This window comes from Perca flavescens, chromosome 15 (genome assembly GCF_004354835.1).
Source record: "Perca flavescens isolate YP-PL-M2 chromosome 15, PFLA_1.0, whole genome shotgun sequence".
Lineage (NCBI taxonomy): Eukaryota > Metazoa > Chordata > Actinopteri > Perciformes > Percidae > Perca > Perca flavescens.
Window position 1 is genome coordinate 23,546,130 of NC_041345.1, and position 22,156 is coordinate 23,568,285.

General features: G+C 39.2%; 1 protein-coding gene across 1 annotated transcript in view; it reads left to right on the forward strand.

Moving 5' to 3' along the window:
• Positions 1-20,195, forward strand: part of LOC114569456 (transmembrane protease serine 9) — a gene marked incomplete at its 5' end in the record, with an annotated part of 58,685 nt that extends 38,490 nt beyond the window's left edge. The window contains 6 exons of the mRNA XM_028599272.1: positions 14,963-15,108; positions 15,189-15,435; positions 17,564-17,732; positions 17,958-18,211; positions 18,381-18,478; positions 19,069-20,195. Of these exons, the coding sequence (XP_028455073.1) occupies positions 14,963-15,108; positions 15,189-15,435; positions 17,564-17,732; positions 17,958-18,211; positions 18,381-18,478; positions 19,069-19,377 (1,223 nt within the window). The remainder of the gene's footprint in view (positions 1-14,962; positions 15,109-15,188; positions 15,436-17,563; positions 17,733-17,957; positions 18,212-18,380; positions 18,479-19,068) is intronic.
• Between the last annotated feature and the right edge of the window lie 1,961 nt (positions 20,196-22,156).

Below are 22,156 nucleotides of genomic sequence, written 5' to 3' on the forward strand. Positions count from 1 at the left end.
TTTGAAAAATAAACCGTTAAATGGCACTTTCTGGAGAGTTTTGTGCAAAGAAATGGAAAAATCAAGTCTTACATGATATGTGCAAAACTGCAAGGTTAAGAGCCTATACTCTGCATTGTTGCAGTATCAACAGGTATTAGGGTATTTAGCATTTACATTACTGTTAGTCATCACGTGATGATACACACTGTATTACCTTGTTATGATATAAGAAGTGACCCATACAATGTGCCAAACATAATGTGTCACATGAAGAGACAGTGCAGCATGACAGTAGCAACAGCTGAGAAGATTTGGGTCTGTGGTGACCAGTGTGATGGAAGTTTCCTATGAAGCAGCAGCGTTTAGAAATATCAATGATTAAATGAAAACGAATAACGACTGTTAGAGAATTAAACCAAAGTTTGGTCTTTGAGTATTTATTTACATTTGCAAATGGAGAAAACACAGTTTCAAAGGTACACGCAGCACAACTGAAAATGTCTTTCTAACCTAAAATCTAAACATCCAAACATCATATAGTGAAAACCTCTCTTTAGCCACCCCTCTCACTTTATCTTTTAGCATGGCCATAGTTCAAAAGAGGACATCATTAAAAGTCAAACTATCCTCACCTTCCCCCCTGCTCCTGTTCTTTTCATTAGCCTAAACAATAGTTAATCTCAGGAGGTAGAAGCCTACGTAGTTCTCACTGTTGTAAACAGTCATCGGCCTTCTCCACTTCTATCTAAGCAAAAAGTCAACAATGTGAGAAGGTTCAGGCTAGTAGAACTAAATAACTCTACTGGGCTATAGTTCACGGTTGCAGCTGTCCCTCTCTAGTCTTTAAGAGTCTACGAAGAAGGAACAGCTTTCTATGGAGGTTTTAAACAATCTTTAAGCAAATGGTTAAAATCATTAATCAATAATGGTTAAAACAAAATTTGCCACCACAGTCCACCCTTTTGATTACAAAATAATCACAAAAAATAAATTTTACCTTTTAAAGATTCAAACCTTATTAAATCATTAATCATTTTAAAAGATTCAAACTTTACTTCTTAAAGATTCAAACTTATGGATATAATTGTCTATTGCTGAAATGCTGTTTTTGAAAGAGGTACAAAAAAAAACCTTTTTTAATTGTAGCAAGCTTTCACGTCTAAGTAAAAATCATTAAAACAAAATTTTAATCAGTCTTACACATTATCAGAAACAATGTCCAAGACCTCATCATCATATCTGGACATACGAAACAAGTCAGAGGACTCAGTGTTCTGAAGTGCCTGATACTGTATCATATTTACCATGAAGATGGAGGAAATCACTTTCTTGACAAGTGGGATTATGCAGCATACACAGATCAGGAAACCAAACATCAAAGTTATTAGTGGTGCCACAAATCTAGCTAACCACGCTTTCCATCCCCCTTGAAAAACCCAGGCCCACCAGTCCCATCCTGCATAGTGTTCTGGGACGTCCTGTGCTTTGAGGTTAGTCAAAAGTAGGTTCAAGTGGTGAATGGTGTCAGTGATGTTTCCTGAAATGTCTGGGATGAATGTGCAGCAGTGTGTTCCAATGATGTCACATAATCCCCCCTGTGCTGCTAGCAATAGGTCCAATCCCATCTGATACCAATGATCTCCGCAAGCCAAACATAATCCACTAGAGATCCTGGACCTGAATGTCACTGGTTAATGTCACATCAGACTACTGCCTTATAATTTGTGTAAAGAATGTGTTATGTATTTAAACATTAAAATAACCTGGTGTGAAGTGTGAACATTTACTAATTTCATATCTACCCATACGGCGAAGTCAAATTTTCCATAAAGCTGATAATTAAATTATGCAATGCCATCAAATGCTTCCCCCCTTTGGTTATTTTAATATAAATCAATTGAAACACGCTCAGTGCAATTATCAAAGCTCTCACAGAGTGAAAGTTGAGAAGAATCAGAATAAGACTGAACCCTCCTTGTCTCTAACATCATTAAGTGCTGTCAGAGCACAAATAAAATTCAGTTATTCTATGTGTGTGGTTTCACTGGAAACAGAAATCATAACCTACATCACGTGTACATTTCCTAACTAAACCCCTTATTTATCATTGCTATACTATATCCCTCCTTTTTGAGACATGACAAAGCTCATGACTCAAAAGCAATATAGATAATCTGTGTAATATTCTAATCCTTAACATTGTTCTAGGTTTTACAGCAAATCCTGTTTATCAGTAACCAAAGTTCAATGAATAATTTCTTAAGGAGAATTTTCACCACAGTAAAGTTTTCAACGTCAACATCAACTAATTTAGTTAAAACAATTTGTGATATAGCAACTCAAAAACTCATTAGAGTACGACATGAAACGTACTGCTTTTAGGATTAAATCTCATTTAAACCTTCATTTATTCAATATCACCATTAAACTAAGACGAATTACCCAAAATACATTGTTTATGTCATTTTTTATCTCCAGTTTACAAACCAAAGTAACACTAATTACTATCTGCTAGTTCCAAGAATCATTACAAATTAAAGTCTTTAGCCTTCTAAAGCACACCTAATCATGTGTACTTTGAACATCTATTTATCCAAATCGTTACCTGTTACGGGAAACATCACATATTTTTCATTAAACCAAAATTTCACTTGTACTACTTTACTACTCATGTTTGGTTTTAGCTTGTGCCTTATCTGTGTGGTGTGTGTGTGTCTCCTCCTCTGGCTGTCCTCTGTCAAAGAAAGAAGGATCTCTCCAGGGTACATATAAACACACTGTTATTCTTTCTGTAATTTATGGCATCATTAATTAGCAAATCAATGTATTCCTGAAAGGTGTGTCAAGGTGTACAGCTTACCATCACCCAGAACTATAAAACGATATTTACTGTCTTTTCTACTGGAACACTGAGGAAAGAAAAACGTTAGACGAAACAACAGAGAATCAAAACCTTTAACATTCCCTGCAGAATGTTATGTTTAGCTGTGGGAGACATTAGGTGCTCTATTAGGAGCATAGACCCTCTGCATTTACTGCTTGAAGGTCCTGAATGAAACTAAACTTTAACATTTGTAATAAAAATGATTCTTCTTATTTATGTTACTTGAGAGAATAAGTGTACGTGTTGGAGAATCTAAACATGGAACTATAAACCCCATCCGTCAATAAAGAGTTAAAAACACGGTCGGATTTCTGTGGATTACTTCCTGTTTTAGCGTGTACTGATGTTTCTGGGGCCTGTAGTCCGAACGCAGCTTGATGACTACAGGTTGACAATTTGTCTATCAATCCACGTCACATTTGTGTGTTTTGCCCAGAGATAACGCTGTACCTGAGACAAAAAGTGGTGAAACATCAGTATATAAAAATGTCATTTTTACCATGTGAATATTCATTTATTGTAGTCACAGGTTCACTGAATATGTAAAACACTGTGAATACAAGGCCTACGCTGTCGTATAGGTTTTCTATAGTCTCCTGTCGATGGAGAGAAATAAAAACATTATCAGTAATGTCAGTCCAGTCAGTCAATTTTACAAATAGTCACAAGGTGTCCTACGTCTGTCTCCTCTTCTGTTGGAGACAAAGAAACATGAATGTGAGCTTTTGAGTTAGAATTTCTGAAAAACTTCTGTAGTTTATCAGTCAAGGTGACAGCCACTGGACATGCGTATATGCCAGTAGACAAAAGAAAACTCATGCTCGTCCTTTGATTTGTTAAAAAAAACTTTTCAACGTAGTCTTCATCAGGGTCAAAAGGTGACAAAAGGAATGCATGTAATATTTGTGATTCCTTAAACTTAACTACAGGTGTCCCAATTTGTTACCGTAATCAGGAGATTAACAGACTGACATGGTACGTGTTACATTAAAATTTGTAAACAAATACGTACTTTTAGGCTGCAACAAAAATATGTCAGCCAAAGAGTGATTTTTATCAAACCGCACAACTTTAAAGCCAGTGGGCAAAAGAATAAACATTCCTAAGACCCGTGGGTGAAAGAATGTCTTCAATTTCAAATAGACATTTTCAAATGCAATCTGCATAACAAATTTACAGGACACTCAGATGGAAGGGAGAAAGAAACAATGAACATTTTCCTTTCATATCTAGTTCAGGATCCTAAGGATCTGAATATACTCAAATCATAAGAATGGTGAACTCCTCTGAGATAACCATTCTTCTAACCATTTCACTAAGGGGAAAAAAAAGACCCTAGTTTACCAGAGAGCTTCTGGTTTGAAGAACAAAACTTCACTAAACCCAAATTGTTGCTCCCGAATCAACTAAAAATCCATTTTTCTTCCCTTGTATAATTAACACCATGGTTGGCAATTTGTATACACACCAGACAAACACATTGAATACTTGGACATATTTTCCAAAAGTTATTTCTGTTTGTCGTGCTGTTTTTGCGTCTAATTTGATCTGTCTATCGTGTGGGGAGTGTTTGTAGCGTGCAAAAAGCCTGTCTTCATTGCAAGCATGTGTATGTACGTGTATGTCTGTATGAACTGTTTTTAGTGATCTGGCAGTCCCAGCATCGGGGAAGACTGCAGAGACAGTTTCATATCCACGAACGCTTCAATAGCTTTGGCAGCAAAAGTCTTACAGTGACATCAGGAACGTGTACAGACATTCTAGGTGACCGGCTCAAGTAAAAATCTAATCGTTAACACTAAACTGAACAAGCTGCTATTCTGTTCATTTTACATGAAAACAGCACTGCACCAACAAACTTTTCATGAGGGATAAAAAGCAGATGCAGCCTTGAGTGATGTATTGGTTGTCAGGTTTCATGCAGTCAGAGGCAGGGCTGATTACAGACGCCGCCTCAGTGAGCTCATTTTAGCCACACTGGAATTAACGTGGTTACGTCAGTTGAACATTAGGAGAAATTCTCAATCCGTCAGGTGTTGAGGTTAAACCAATGTTAAAAGTGCACCTTAAATCACTACCTAAACCAAATACACCAAGAATTTTTTTTTTTTTTTCCATGTACAGGAGAGAGGAACAGAGAATTGTTCTCTCACTGTTTGACCTGCAACTCCAATTGACCAAATAGAATGACCAAATAATCTTCAGTGTCAAATCTTTAGCTCTAATAATCAAGTTATGTGAGTGGAACCCTTTTAACTTTACCCTCAGTAGTAGGCATTTTCTTCTAGGTTTCAGAAGATAACATACTATAATGGTTTAACTGAATAGATTATTTTTCAGAACTTTCTAACCTATCAATTGTCCCTAATAGCAAAAACAAAAACAGTGTATCAGTGCAAAGCATTTCTTCATTGCATGAAGCAAGTGTGTGTGTGTGGTAGCACTACCTTCTTCATCAGCTGTTGGACTCAGTCAAACAGAGGGACAAGTGTTGTTCTTTGTCGGAGGTGTTATTTGCTTTTCTTCGGGCATTTACATACCCAATGTCCAAAGTCCTTGCAGTACAACCACTGGTCTCGGTTGTAGGGCTCACCATTTTGCCCACGGTACCCGCCTCGGCCTCTCTCTGGCTCGACCACGTCCTTTGTGGGAGCAGCCTTTTTTTCCCTTCGGGTCCGCGCTCCATATGTTGCCCACCAGCCTGTTGTAACATGCAGACAAACGCTTCAAACATGGTTTTCTCACGTACTCGTTGGTCTTTCCACCCGATGCAGGTGTGACTGATGCTGTTGGTCCTGTCCGATTGTTGAGTCCGTGTCCTCTTCGTCCCTCCGTTTCTCCAGCTTGTCTTCCTGATTTTTAGAGAAAGCTCAGAAATAGGCTTTGGTTAGAACTGATGAGGTTATTGGTGCATGTGTGTTTGCATTCTTTCCCTAGATCACTGTTTTCTTAAAACATTCTTTGTTTTTCCTGTAGGCTACAGTAGCTTTAAATCCTCTGTCTTAATTATTGATTTTCCCATTAATTTTCTTTCTACTTCTTCTAAAATCTTGCTTTAACATTCTCAGTGTCTTTGTACACAAAGATCCGTTTCTCGGAAAGCCAAAGCTTTATGACCAGTTATGACAGACATCGCAAACAATCCGGTCCATATTTATGAGTCATTTCACCCACTATGGGTCCAGTTGCATCACTGGAACGGGGAATTTCGTTTCCCATAATTGATTCTTGGACTTTATAGTATACTATGTCTTGGTCGATGTGATCGTCACCACACCGCGAGTTTATTTGTTCGGGAAACTTACGTGAAAACCCGTGTACAGCCCTGCGGACAAAATCAACTTAATAGTCAAATAACTCGACCTATTTAGTATGTTTTGCCTTGTTGCAGTCTGTCTCTAAATAATCAAGAGGCTCTCTTAGAGTAACGTTACAACCCAGACCATCCCGCAGGCTGTCCTTAAAGGGTCCAGAACTTGTTTAGAGTATCATTACAACCCAGACTGTCCTGCAGGTTGTCCTTAAAGGGTCCAGAACTCGTTTAGAGTTTAGACTATTTGTTTTTTGTTCGGGAAACTTGTATGAAAAACCCGGTGCGACCCTGCAGTCAAAAATCTCTTAAATAGTTAACTATTTTTTGTTTTGTTTTACTCTGCAGTCCGCCTCTTTAATCAAGAAACGTGCCATCAGTTTCGTAGATTAATTCTTTAGGCCTTGCCTACTGTTCTGCCAGTTCTCTTACTGGTCTTGTCCGTCAATCAATTGTCTTATCACCATATGAGAATTCAATCATAAATATGTCCGACATTGTCCGTGATTGCCAAAAGATGTCATTCATAACCTCAGTTATCTTTGTCCTATCTAATGACCCAGTTACTCACTTCCCAAAAGTCAGAATTAGTTTAATTTATTCTCTTTAGTTAAGAGAATGATTTCGCCAATTATTCATTACTTAATTCGTTTAGCAACGGTTGCTTGTTTAGAATGTTTTGAACAAACCTTGAATTCACAATCCAATTGTAATTAATCAATTTTATCTTACCGTGCTGCTTGAAATCTCTTCCTGTTCGTTTTTAACGGAGTGGAAAACAGTCAAGAGCGCTCCGTGGTCCTAACCCTCTTCTCTCTGAAAAACCTTTTAAAGGTTAGAGGTATGAGGCAGGTGATTTTTAATCCCTGGATAGCCAGTCATCAGCGACCCAACGGAGCTCTTTTCTCTGTTAACTCAACCGTCCTGCCGATCAACGCCAAATTGTGATGGAAGTTTCCTATGAAGCAGCAGCGTTTAGAAATATCAATGATTAAATGAAAACGAATAACGACTGTTAGAGAATTAAACCAAAGTTTGGTCTTTGAGTATTTATTTACATTTGCAAATGGAGAAAACACAGTTTCAAAGATACACGCAGCACAACTGAAAATGTCTTTCTAACCTAAAATCTAAACATCCAAACATCATATAGTGAAAACCTCTCTTTAGCCACCCCTCTCACTTTATCTTTTAGCATGGCCATAGTTCAAAAGAGGACATCATTAAAAGTCAAACTATCCTCACCTTCCCCCCTGCTCCTGTTCTTTTCATTAGCCTAAACAATAGTTAATCTCAGGAGGTAGAAGCCTACGTAGTTCTCACTGTTGTAAACAGTCATCGGCCTTCTCCACTTCTATCTAAGCAAAAAGTCAACAATGTGAGAAGGTTCAGGCTAGTAGAACTAAATAACTCTACTGGGCTATAGTTCACGGTTGCAGCTGTCCCTCTCTAGTCTTTAAGAGTCTACGAAGAAGGAACAGCTTTCTATGGAGGTTTTAAACAATCTTTAAGCAAATGGTTAAAATCATTAATCAATAATGGTTAAAACAAAATTTGCCACCACACCAGGTCCACCTCACACAAACTCCCATTCTCTCTCTTTACTTTTTTGTTTACTACGCACACAAACACACACACACACACACACACACACACACACACACACACACACACACACACACACACACACACACACACACACACACACACACACACACACACACACACACACACACACACACACACACACACACACACACACACACACACACACACACACACACGGCACTGAGTGGGGCTCTCCGATGCTCGGAGCACTACCGTTGGCGGAGATGCGACAGCGAGGACCGGTTCCACAGCTTGGTCAGCGACATGAACTCGTAGCGGCCGGTGAAGCTTCCGAGCACCGAGCTTCCACCGCTGCGAACGGGGTTTTAGTTTTAGGAGAAGGCATTTCATCTGGTAATCCTACCGACGTAGACACTTTGGCGTTATGTAGTTGACCCGCGGTGGTGAATTGTCTGCAGTTCTGGGAGGGTTGTTGCCGTGTTCCGAGAGAGCCCCGGCCCAATTTAACCCCTGTTTATATACATTTATATACATATATATACGTATAATGTCCCGCTGTGTTGTGAACGCAGCGCGCTGGGACGAATGTCCGCATGTGCCCAATAGAAACGAGGCAGGCAGCCAGGCACGGAAGAAAACACTCCATGGCAACGCTGCTGTTACTTTCACTCATTGAGGAACGTTTCTCTGCTTGCATCAAGCCCGGCCAATGTCCCGCCCCCGAGAGCCATATACCCTACCGTGATTGGTAGGTTCGTTCAGCTCCGCACACAACACTGTAAAGTACCATACATATCAAACTCGCGGGCCGCACTAACATTAAACTTTCATATTGAGGCGGGGGCCACAAACTATCGTCCCACGGGCTGCAATTGGCCCGCGGGCCGCGAGTTTGAGACCCCTGCTGTAGTCTATCAGACAAGGTATTCACAGCAAGTAACATCTCAAAACCAATGATAATAACTGGGGTTGTGTTTATTAATGAAGTCTCAGCCTTCAAATAAAAACTAAAAATGTACAATGCCATTACATCTGCATTGAAAATAAAATACAAATAATGAAATGTTCTAGCTAAAGAAACCCCAAATTACACAAACTTGTAATTAAAAAACAGTACAGAGTATTACTGATAACACTTTCAGAGATAAAGTAGGCTACTTGCTGTAACTGAACATGGGGGTTAGATATTCTGTAGGCCTATACCAACACTACACTGAGAGTGTTAGTTACTGCAATAACTATTCAAATATAAATATATATAACATGTGTTGCTTTGTGTTAAAGAATTAGCATTGAATAACCTATTTAATATTTTGTCAATGTCATATTACACTTTTGATTCATATTAAGGCTGTGAAATGATGAAAATGACAAGGCCCTATCAATGCCCTATCAAGCTTTCACAAACAACCACCAGAGGCCTGTACTATGAATCAAGATTTCTTTCAGTTACCCGGCTTCACCTAACCTACGAACCACGGTCCCGCATAACCTGTGTCACGACGGTGGTTAACAACTAGTTCAATCAACCCAGCGTTTCCCAATCCAGCGGTGCGTGCGTTCAAATAAAAGAGGCAGTGTTTGCACAGCACGACCAAATGCAAACATCTACCAGAGCCGCATATTTTATATAAGAAGAGGAAATTATACTCTATATTCTACATAAATATGAAGATCACAGACACAGTTTTGCAGGCTAAACGCAATACAGTCGCTGCTTCCTAAAACAGGACGAAAGCTGGCAAAGAAATAGACGACGCTGTAGATGCGTAAATCACAACGCTTATCAATATCACTTCCCCATCAGTCAGGACCAAGATCTGATTACACTTGTACTTTCCATAAACTTCCGTTGCTTTAGCCTATGATTTCAGTTGCAACCCTGGCAGTGGGAAGCCATCATAGAAAATAAAATATATATAAAAACATAATGCAAACTGATGTGCGCATTGGCAACACACGGCTCAAAAAGCCGATATGTAATTCCCTTCCATTACAATCTATATATTTCATAAATATACCCATCAGGGAATATGCTAATGGGGTTGTCGGTCTCTAAATGTTTTAACTTTTATGTGCGCACCCCTTTCTCCCCCTCTCTCCCTCTCTCTCTCCCTCTCTCTCCGCGCACCGAGCTCCGCCTGATCTTCTAAAGAACGGTGACGCCGTTATCAATCGAGACCAATAAATTGATTGGTCAGTAGGCTTTAAAGGAACACGCTGACTTATTGGGAATTTAGCTTATTCACCGTAACCCCCAGAGTTAGACAAGTCCATACATACCCTTCTCATCTCCGTGCGTGCTGTAATGCTGTCTGACGGCTCCAGCGGCATCAGGCCAGCACAGAACATGCAGGTGAATGGTTCCAGCAATCCTACTGCTCCGAATAAGTGACAAAATAACGCCAACATGTTCCTATTTACATGTTGTGATTTATAGAGTCACAGCGTGTACAAAAAACAACGTAACATTAGACACAGCCGTCTTCTAACTGTAAACAAACTGGGAACTATATTCTCAGGCGGAAGAATATAGTACATGGGCGGAGTGATATGCTCGTAGCAAGCCTGTCGGAGAATATAGTTCCCGGTTTGTTTACTGTTAGAAGATGGCTGTGTCTCATGTTACGTTGTTTTTTGTACACGCTGTGACTATACAAATCACAACATGTAAATAGGAACATGTTGGCGTTATTTTGTCACTTTTGTCACAATTCGGAGCAGTAGGCTAGTTGGAACCAGTTACCTGCAGGATCTGTGCTAGGCTAAGCTAATGCTGGAACCATCAGACAGCGTTACAGCACGCACGGAGATGAGAAAGGTATGTATCGACTTGTCTTACTCTGGGGGTTACGGTGAATACGCTTAATTCCCAATAAGTCGGCGTGTTCCTTTAACACTGGTTGATCTCTGATCTCCAACTTAACCTGCTCCCGACGAGGTCAGGTGTTCCGCAGAAGTTACCACGGCGATTGAACCTGAAGGGTTGAACCTGAAGTTAGCTCGTTAATGCCAAATCCTGCTTCACAGTATAGGCCTCTGGTCTTTGCCAGTTCCACAATAGTAAACGCCAGAGGTGGAAAAAGTACTAAAATATTGTACTCAAGTAAAAGTACAAATACTTTGATTAAACATTACTTAAGTACAAGTAAAAATACCTAACTGAAAAAATAATCAAGTAAAAATAATAAGTAACTCATTTAAAATGTACTTTAAGTAAAAGTTACTTAGTTACATCTTTTTTTAACTGTAAAACAGGGGGGGGGCGATCTCTCCCATGTAGAGAAAATAGGGGGTCATAACAAGGATTTATGACAAGGGGTCATAAATCCAAAACTATTTTTGATTTTAATTAAAGACAAATCTATACAAGGGTATAAACATCTATACAAATGTATACACATGTAATAACAACATAACCCATGTCACACGTTATTTAAGACCCTTAGAAAGATATAATGTGCAATTTTAGTTCGGACCATCCCATAAAATGTTTTCAAACAATCAATTGAAAGTAAAAGTACCATATATTGTTAGTTCTGAGGGCCAAACCCCTCTTTTCTTCACAAACAAACAACAGTTATAATGCAAATCAAGGCCAAATCACGTGTTTTTCGCCATAAATGGGTTAGACCCATAGACTGTTAATTACAGTATCTCACAAAAATGAGTACACCCCTCACATTTTAGTAAATATTTCATTATATCTTTTAATGGGACAACACTGAAGCAATTACACGTTGCTCCAATGTAAAGTATTAAGTGTACAGCTTGTATAACAGTGTAAATGTGCAGTCCCCTCAAAATAACTCAACACACAGCCATTAATGTCTAAACTGCTGGCAACAAAAGTCAGTACACCCCTATGTTAGATTCCCATAGAGGCAGGAAGATGTTTATTATAAAGGCCATTTATTTCATGGATCCAGGATACTATGCATCCTGATAAAGTTCCCTTGGCCTTTGGAATTGAAAAGCCCCCCCGCCCCCCACATCATCACATACCCTTCACCATACCTAGAGATTGGCATGGGGTACTTTCCATAAAATCATCTCTCAATGCAAATCAAACCAGCTATTAGGCTAACCGACATAAAACCATGGCAATCTCTAGGTATGGTGAAGGGTATGTGATGATGTGGGGGGGCCAAGGGAACTTTATCAGGATGCATAGTATCCTGGATCCATGAAATAAATGGCCTTTAAAAATAAAAATCTGCCTGCCTCTATGGGAATTTAACATAGGGGTGTAGTGACTTTTGTTGCCAGCAGTTTAGACATTAATGGCTGTGTGTTGAGTTATTTTGAGGGGACAGCACATTTACACTGTTATACAAGCTGTACACTTAATACTTTACATTATAGCTAAGTGTAATTTCTTCAGTGTTGTCCCTTTAAAATATATAATGAAATAGTTACTAAAATGTGAGGGGTGTACTCACATACTACTCAGATACTGTATATTAATATAAACAGACCCTAATGTTACAGCCCAGACTATAGCAGCTAGCTTCTACACACCTAGTAGCACGTATGAGCTAATTAGATGTATGTGAATAAATTCAGCCAGTCTCCTACATACGTTGTCCTGGCAGGAGTGGGCAGTTAATTTCCCCAAGGGGCCACATGAGAAACAGGGACTGTTGTGGAGGGCCGGACCAGTAAGCTAAACTTAATTCTGCTCAATATTAATTTTATGTCAGGCGACACGTTCTCAAACGTCTCTATTTTCCTCTGGGAATATTAGTGCAGCAGAGTCCACCAAACAAACAAAACTCTTTAATTACCTCCTCTTCAGAAAATGGGTTACTGTTTTGGCGACTTTGTAGTTTATCACAAAACTGGCCCTGACTGCTGCATCCCTGGATCATTGTTGCTTTGGAGCATAATTATCTTGCCAAGCTTCAGATGTCGGTGCGCACTCTGCTTCAGTCAAGTCATTTTTGAGGGATAACAGCTGATTTACGTCCATGCTAACGTCTCCCTGTCAGTTCCAGGTCCGACATCCATGGGTCCGACCATAGACAGTATCCGACGGTGCAGTTCTTCTTCTACTTCTTTTTAATTGCGACTTACAACCAGAGAAGAAGAAGCTGCATAGGTTCGCGCAAAATAAAGAATGCTGCATTCAGGGTGCATTACAGTCTATGGTCTGGTGTAGTCATTCAGGTCAGGGCTTGATGTTTTTTCTTCCTTTCGTCTTTTTTTTTTTTTTTTTACTCAGTAACGGATGGGATTTATAATGTAGCGAAATACAATCCTTCACTCCAAATGTAATCAAGTACATTTTAAAATACCGATTTTAAAAACTACTTAAAAAATACAAAATACACAAAAAGACTACTCAATACAGTAACGTGAGTAAATGTATTTCGTTACTTTCCACCACTGGTAAACGCAAATATGAAAGAAAAGGAAAAACTGCACTCTGATGGAAGACAAGAAAGTGCAAGCGAGGATTTTTTGGCTAAACTTTTGGTTAAAATTGTTGAATTAAAATACAACCAAGTTAAATCGCAGTTAACCCGCAATTAATTTCTAACGCGTTTAATGTTTCAAATTTCAAACAAATAAAATACGTTAAGTTTGACAGCACTAAATGGCACGATCATTTTCATAATCATGATGCACACTCATCTTGAGTTGACTATGCAATTCGCTAAGATTAGTGTTGACGAACTGACTGAAGAGCCGGTTAATTAACCCGACTCGTGTCACTGAGCCGGGAGAATGGAGTGCCATACGTTAATGAACCGACTCACTCCTGTTTTTTTCTTTTACTTCATTCGTGCCGTTGGCATTATATATATATGTCAATGGTTGGCCGTTTGTCAGTACCATAGACAGTATATAATGGACCAATAGACCCCGTTGCTCTGGATGGAGACCAGTGAAGGCTATTAGAAGCACTTTTCCGGTGATGGCCAGATTTACTGCGCAGCCTCCAACTGAGAGAATGTGACGTGAGCAACGTGTCTGAAAGTTGTAAGTCTTCTGGTAGCTGTGCCAAGAGAAATCTCAATCATTCCCAATCTTACAGATACGGAGACTGCAGGTGTATGTAAGGAGATAACAGGGGCACAGGCTAATTATTGATCACTAACATGCTAGTTAACATTAGTAATTAAACCTAAACATCTCATGTAAGTCGAAACTGCCTGCGAGCTTCTCCTGTACTATACGGTAATTCCTCTACTATGCGACAGTAAGTCACTTGGTTATGACACAATCGTTTGCTTATTTTTACAAAAACGTCTGCTACGGAGCCATAACGTGAGGTACAAGGTAATGAAGCCTTTTATACATTGTCGTGTTTCTTTGGAACTAAACAACGGACAAATAGAGTCTTTAAACGCTTCAGATGTAAAGTTATTCGCAGTCAAGTGACGTAAAAAAAAAAATGGCGGTCAGCGGAATGCTAACAGGAGGTGATGGCCAGTTAGCAACAAAATGGCGCCATGATGGCTCGAGTTCTGAAGCGAAGCTTACCCCCTTGGCACTTACCAGTATTGCTGTTGTGAAATTAACTCACGTCTAATGATGTAGGCCTACTCTTCTTCTTCAGTTTTATTTTTCTACGTAGCGTATAAGTGGTTGTATTTGCGCCCCCTGCTGTTGGCTGTTAATATCGCTTTATTAGACTTTTTTTTGTGCCTGGACTTTTCCAGAACGCACAGATTGTCAGTCCGTCCCTGCATGTAGCTACACCTGGCCTCTTGCCTCGTACATGGTACAAACAAAACAGGGATTTACTTGTAAAAACATAGTGTTACTAGTGGTCAAAAATTCCCAGATAGATTTTAAAATTAATTTAGAAATTAGAGGGGATTAGAGGAAACACTCAGTGGTCAGCTGAAAAATTAGGATTCATCCTCTTGGGAACATAAATATTTACAGCATATTTCATGGAAATCTTCAATAGGTGATGTAAACAGCATAAACAGCTTTAACAGCATCAGAAGATCAATGCTAACATTACTTTTATTTGTCCCTGTCTATGATCTGTCAATGTGAGAGGGTAAGCAGGTTTCAGTTCTTTATTTTGAAGTTGTAGTGGACCTGTTATTTGGTTTGACTTTGTTTAACTTTAAACTCCTGATTGTACCTTTAATCAGCAAAGACATGGTCCTTTAGATTCATAGACCTACTGATGTAGTAATCAAACACTCATAATTCATCACATGTGCTGTTTATTTACTGTATTTGTTTCTCTTTAGTTTCCCTTCCTGCCCCAGGAAACCTAACGGAGGTGAATGTGCCAATCATAGGGAACAGAGAGTGTAACTGTGACTACGGAGTGGGCTCAATCACAAACAACATGATCTGTGCCGGGTTAAGTGCTGGAGGGAAGGACTCCTGTCAGGTAAACATCTTTACGCCTGTGTTGGTGTCAGATTTAATCTCCCTCAAAGATTTCTCTCCTAAATGTTTCTCTTCTTAAAGGGGGATTCAGGTGGTCCGCTGGTGAGCAAGCAGGGCAGCCGCTGGATCCTGGGGGGAATCGTAAGTTTTGGAAAAGGTTGTGCCCAGCCTAATACCCCAGGAGTCTACACCAGAGTGTCCCAGTATCAGTCCTGGATCAACAGCCAGATCACCAGCAGCCAGCCGGGCTTTGTCATCTTCACGTCCACTGGAACTGACAGTGACCTCAGAATCCGCTGTGCTGGCCTGCCAACCGCCCTCCCTCAACGTGAGTGTCTGTCATGTCGAGACTTTAACCTTAAATTTCCACTTAAAATGAGATGTTTTCATATTTACAGTAGTGCAGTAGTAAAATCTGACTTACAACTAAAACATGTAAGTATTACCAGCAAAATTAACCTTAAGTACTTAAAGTAAAGGTAAGTTGTGTGCTGTAAAATGTGTCCTGTCAGTATCTGATGTTTCTGGATTAATATTACTGCTGCATTAATGTGTATGTTGCATTTTACTGCTGTAGATGTTTAAGGTTGTGCTCATTTTAACTCCTTTATTTCCTGTTAGATGGTTTAATCTACAGCAATGCATTATATTCTATAAGATCATCATTTGTTTGTAGCGTCGCTGTCCTGTGAGAACCACCTATCTTTAAAAAGTTTTAAAACTTTTCATGGTGTGAGAAAAACAGCCATGTTTTTGGCTTTGTGATGATGCTTTTTCCAGCTGATCCAAAAAGGCTTTTAAAAGAGTTTATTTAACTTAAGAAGTACAGACTGATCTCATGAATTGGCGTATCTATGTCACGCCAATTTGTATTCCGTTTTTGCGTGTTATCAAGACGCATAATCGCATTTTTTGCATGTATATCAACGCGAATCGGCTGCCATTGACCTACATTGAGAGTCAATTTTGAGTAAGGATGTAGGTTGGGGTGGCGAATGGGTAAAATGTAGGACTTTTACCCAGGAGCGCTGGGTTCGTGTCCCACGGGCGGCAATTTTTCAGCTGTTTTTTTTTTTTTTTTTTTTTTTTAATAAGCCTTACCCAATGTTTCTTTCCTACACCCAATCATTTATTGTGTTCCTAAACGTGTTTTTGTCGTTATTTTCCGTGTTTTTGTCACTGTTTTGTTACTAAAACCTTTCCCTGTGTTCTTTTCCTAAACCCAAACATTTTTTTCTTTTTCTTTTTTTTTACAGGCGTGTGACGTTGTTCTCGCGATAGTACGTCACGTTCTTGCGATAACACGCAACGTGGCGAGGCCACGTGGTGGGTATGTTTACATTAGCTGTATACAGCTTAGGCATACACGTGGATAGCTGAAAATGCTACAATAACACGCCATTTTGCTTTATGAAAGTGGCGTGTATATTTACGCAAAGTCATGATGCCATGTTGAGAAGTAGGAGAATTTTCTCAACACATAAAGTAACACTTTATTCTTCAATTTATCACAAACATTCAACATCAACACATCTGGAGATACATGTTTTTCATCGGACAGGAAGGGGTGAAAAACTGAAGCTTGCAGGCAGTTTCGACTTAAGTTAGCTGTTACGGTTTAATTACTAATGATAACTAGCATTTTAGTTAGCAATAATTAGCCTGTGCCCATGTTATCTCCTTACATATACCTACACTCTCCGTCTCTGCATTTCTCTTGGCACAGCTACCAGAAGACTTACAACTTTCAGACAGGTTGCTCATGTCAGATCTACGTTGGAGGCTGCGCAGTAACGCTCAGCACTCATCGGAAAAGTGCTTCTAATATCCTTCACTGGTCTCCTTCCAGAGTAACGGGATCTGTTGGTCTATTCTTATATATTGTCTATGACTACAGCCAGTAGTAGGAGCTAATTCTGCATGTTTTCAACCCGCCCATAGGGGGTTGGACTGTCGTCTTTCTCCGAAGATTTCCAAAACACAACGAGAGTCAGCCATCTTGAATCTTCGCTACTGGCTTCTCAGCATAGATATATATATATAAATCCTGCTCCAAACTCTGTCATCTGGTAGGCGCTACAGAACACTGTACGCCAAAACAAAAACCAGACACAGATCGTCACTATGACGGGACCGTACCTCCAGTCACGTAGTGTCAGAAACAATCCCTGTGCAATAACCCTTACATCCACTAAGCATCCACTGTACCTGTAAATTATATATTTTGTTAATTTAAATACAGATTAAGGAGTTTGGACACACTTTCCCAATGACAAAGTGTGTCCAAACTTTTGATTGGTTATGTACCTTTTATATTTATATCTTTACATAGCAATTTATGTTTACCTTTGTTCAGCTTTGTTGTCCTTGTTTTAAACTGTGTCTCTTTCTGTAAGAGCAACAGCAAAACTAACTAAGTCAAATTCCAATAAATCTGATTGCGATTGTTTCTCCAGCTGTGTTCTGTGGCCAAGCCCCATTGAATAGTATTTCCGGAGGAAGTTCGGTGGCGACGGCTGGTGTGTGGCCATGGATGGCGAGCCTACACTGGAATGGAAGTCATGTGTGTGGCGGGACTCTGGTGGCCGTTGACTCCGTGTTGAGCAACGCCGACTGCTTCTCAAGGTGAGACAGCTGGAGCGATGTCACGGATCGTAATTTTCTGTTTAATTTTTGAGCAATTTTAGAACAAAAGGTAACCAGATTGCTAGCTTTTATCCTTTAATGTAATGTTGGATTAAAAATAACAGCACTGCCCTTTAGGAAACCATGTGTAGAGGCCCAGCCCTTGTTTTAAACCAATCAGATGTTTTTCTTGAGTCCTTACTTAGTTCATTTTACCTCTCACAGTTCACAAACACCGTCTGAATGGACTGTGGTGTTGGGTCGGTTGAAACAGAATGGATCTAACCCCTTTGAGATGACACTGAATGTGACAAATATCACTCTGAGCAACCTGAATGGGTCAAATATAGCAGTGCTGCATCTGTCAACACAACCAAGCCTGTCCAACTACATCCAGCCCATCTGCCTTGACAACGGACGGACCTTCGCTTTGGGCTCCACGTGCTGGGCTGCTGGCTGGAACGCCGATCAAGGAGGGGGTAATGCTACCTCTGCATCAATTCACCTTTTTACATTGAACATTTAGGCCCCTGTACATTGTTTTTGGCACTAACAAAGTATGGTTGCCCATTTATTCTGTGTTCCTGTCATTTGAATTTGATTCAGATGTTTCAATTTGCATAAATTTCTTATATTTCCCAACTTCAGTGGAACAAGTTCTGCAGGAGTTCCAGACATCGGTGGAAAATTGCGGGAACGTGTCTTCAAGTGACAGCATTTGTACCAGAACTTTTACACTGGAGAAGGTGATTAAAGAGAGCAGGAAATGATTATACTTTTATAAGTCTCTGTTTTAAACAGGAGTTTGTTGATCCTTAAACAGGCATTTCTGGATGCTTTTTCCCTTTCTTGCTGAGAGCTCAATGAGAAGATCAATACCACTCTCAAGCCTGTACGGTAGATATGAAGCCTGGCTCTGTCAAATGGTAACCAATCCCACCTACCACCATCTCTAACTCTTACTGATTAACATGTTATATCCTTTTTATTTAACCCATACAAACTAAAGTGTAACATGGCTCCTGGCTGTAGTTTCATGTTTATTTTTGTCAAGTTTTATTTCCTCAGAGACAATGCACATTGATCAACATCACTGTAAATGTGCCCGTGTTGGCCACATGTTAAGTTATCTATTAAATTTACTGCACAAACATGAGAGAGGTATCAAACTTTTTATCTAACTCTCAGCGAGAAAGTTTAATTTCACAAAATCAAACCATTCCTTTAAAGTATAAGAAGGTATTGTCTATAGCAAAAAAAAAGAAAGAATATTATTTTCTGTAGTTTCACGGTAAGGTGCGACACAAATGTTGAACATGCATGTCTGTTTGTTCAGGGTGATTCTGGAGGTCCATTGATGTGTAAGCTGGGCAACTCTTGGTTCCAGGCAGCAGTGTTATCAGCTGGAAACACCACCAGAAAAACACGAGATGCAGTGATGCAATTCCCCAAACTGAGCACCTTTCAAACCTTCCTGGCTCGTACAGTGGGGTTCTTATCTCCACCTTCAAACTCCACCAACACCAGTGCCAGCAACAGCACCAACACAACTCTCCCCAACGGTGGGGCCACTCCTGCTCACTCCCTGGTCTTCCTCTTTTTCGATCTCATCGTCTTCTCGGCGTGTCTCCAACTTTTCTTATAGAAGCCTCCAACTTTTTTGGAAGGATTTAATGTACATGATGTGACGAGCACAAATGAATGTAAACAACCTTGAATCTGAAAGACAATTTAGGTCAAAGCTGCAATAATACTAATGTATGAATTGATTCAGGTGACAACAAGGAATAAAGTAGTAAGGTTGAAGGGATTAAACCAGGCATACAGGGTCCTTACAGCTGTCTCCACCATTAGGCGTTAAATTCTCCAGGTCCAATCATCGGCTGAAACAACAATAATGCTTAGCTGAAAAACTTTTGCTTCACTGACAAGTCAACTAAGACCCAGAAAGCTTTGTTTTTGTGCATAAATTGAATGAAAGAGCTTTACAATTTTGTGCAGGAATGTGCAAAATACTGACCAGGTAATGTGATAAGTTGACAGTATGAAGTATAAGGATTACTTACAATGTAAAAAAGATAATAGTCCAACACATGTGGGTTAATGTAACATGTAGAGACTGATGTTGAAGCTTTACGTTAATGTAACATGTAGAGACATATGTTGAGGCTTTACATTAATGTAACGTGTAGAGTAAGGGGGAGATTTGTTTTTTAAATGAAAACTTTAAAATGAATTGACTTTGAAGGACTCAGACAGTGTCCCTTTATGGGTTTCTGAAGGGTTACTGTTATCAGTCTAAAATTAAGGGTGTAAAATGAAGTTTAAGTTGCACTAAACAAATGTCTATGTAATATGTAGCCGAGAATTCCAGCATTTCTTCGATTTGAAGCTACAGTACATGCACCATACAGACATCTGCACATCTTTTTCTATTATTATTATTTAATAATTATTAATTAATAATTCACTGTAATCTAATCACTACAATTATAAAACTTTTGTAATTATAAATGATTTATTTGTTCTAACTGAGAATTCATTTTTAGAACAGAATGATTGTTAATCGGAGAAGGATGCATTTATGATTACTTTGCAGATAGATTCAAACTAATTTTATGTCAGGGAAGGCTTTAACACATGTAATGAAATTAAAGCTACAGATGCATATTTTGGAGGCCTGAGGAAAACAGTAACTTTGATCAGCTTGTCCATCACCTCAGAGAGCTACTGTACCATTATGTATATATTTATCTGAAGAAGTTTATGTACACAAACTGTATTTGCTTCACTTTAAATGGATATTTCTTTGGTTTGAACCCTTAATGCCAATTTTAAGTCTTGCCAAGTCTTGTCCTGTAAATGGTAAGTCCTTTCTGCTTTGATTCTCTGGCATTTTCCTTTATACTGTGAGCACATGCATGCTTGTGTGTTTTCCTTGGTACTACTTCCTTGGTATACCTTTTAATGGGACAACACTGAAGAAATTACACTTTACTACAATGTAGCAAAGTATTACAACATTTTCTAACATTAAAGTATAAGTCTGGTGATATTCTATATTTTATTCAAGTCACCAAAGTCCATGAAAACACACAGTTCTGCTGCCACAAATGCTCTCTAGAGTACCAAATGTAGATTAAACCACCGCTGAAAATAGTCCCCAAAAAATTCACTTTTCCTTCCTGTTTGTTTGATAAAAGCAATAGTGACCAGCTGTTTCAGGAGATTACTGATGAAACTACTGACAGGAAGTCAGGAAAGTACTGAAAGATACACTACACATTGCTAGTTTGGCTCTGGACATTGGATTTTTTTTTGCTTTAACGTAATGAACTCCAAACTTCTCAAAATATGCAATACAAAAGGTATTTCAGCAACATCAACAAAACCAGGTCAACAATTCTGTATTTCATCAAAAGATAATAAAAAAGTCTTCTCGTATTCTAAATTAAGTGATAAACAACAGAGTGTTATGGTTGCCTGTTTCATTTTGTAGTCTGTTTTTCTCCATTGTCTTGCCTTGTGTTTTCCCACCTTTGTAATTGTCATCCCCACCCTGGTGTGTTTCACCTGTTCCTGAATCCACGTGTCACCAGTTCCTTGTTTTACCTCGTTACCTCTTGTATTTAGTCTCTGTGTTGTCTTTGTCTAGTGTCAGGTCATTGTATCCTTTTGAGTGTTTGTGTGTGGAGTCTACCCCGTTGTCTCTGTGTTCCAGTTTTTCGGTATTCCTGTTCTTTTGGCTTCCTCTTTGTTTTGGATTATTTTTGCTTGCTGTTTAGAGAACTCCTTTGGTTGTATATCTTTTGATTGTTATTAAATCCTCAAGCTTACCACTGCCTGGCTGTCTCTGCATTTGGGTCCTACAGTTCTCTGAACCGCATGAACGTAGTGTCAGTTAAGACGTTCTTTCAGTTTTTATGTTGAGGTTTAACTTTCTGTGACAATTTAAAAAAAACCTTTTCTGAGTAATATTCTAATTCTGAAAGCTGAATACAATGTTCTTTTGACTCTGCTGAAGACAATGAATTGTTGAAATGTTAGTCTGTTTGCACAATTAAAGGCTGCAAATGAATCAGTGTGCTCCAGTTCTTTTTTCCTAGGAGTTATCTGTCCTTGAGCTGAGAGGGACCTGATTTAGCTGCATGCTGCTGAACGATATGAGGTGATAAATTGGTCTACAGAGATTATGCCATTCTATTTATACTATGTATCTGAGCAGTCAGTATGCAAAATACAAACTTTCTTACCCAAGTATAATATGGTATCATATTATATGGTTTTATAGTAGATATCCAATGTTTTAATATCATTAGCTCTTTCTGGGGGTTCACCCAGTAAGAGCGTTAGCCCGATGTAGGCTGAGGCCTTTGTAGCAGCCCAGGTTCGAATCTAACTTGCAGCCCTTTGCTGCGTGTCAT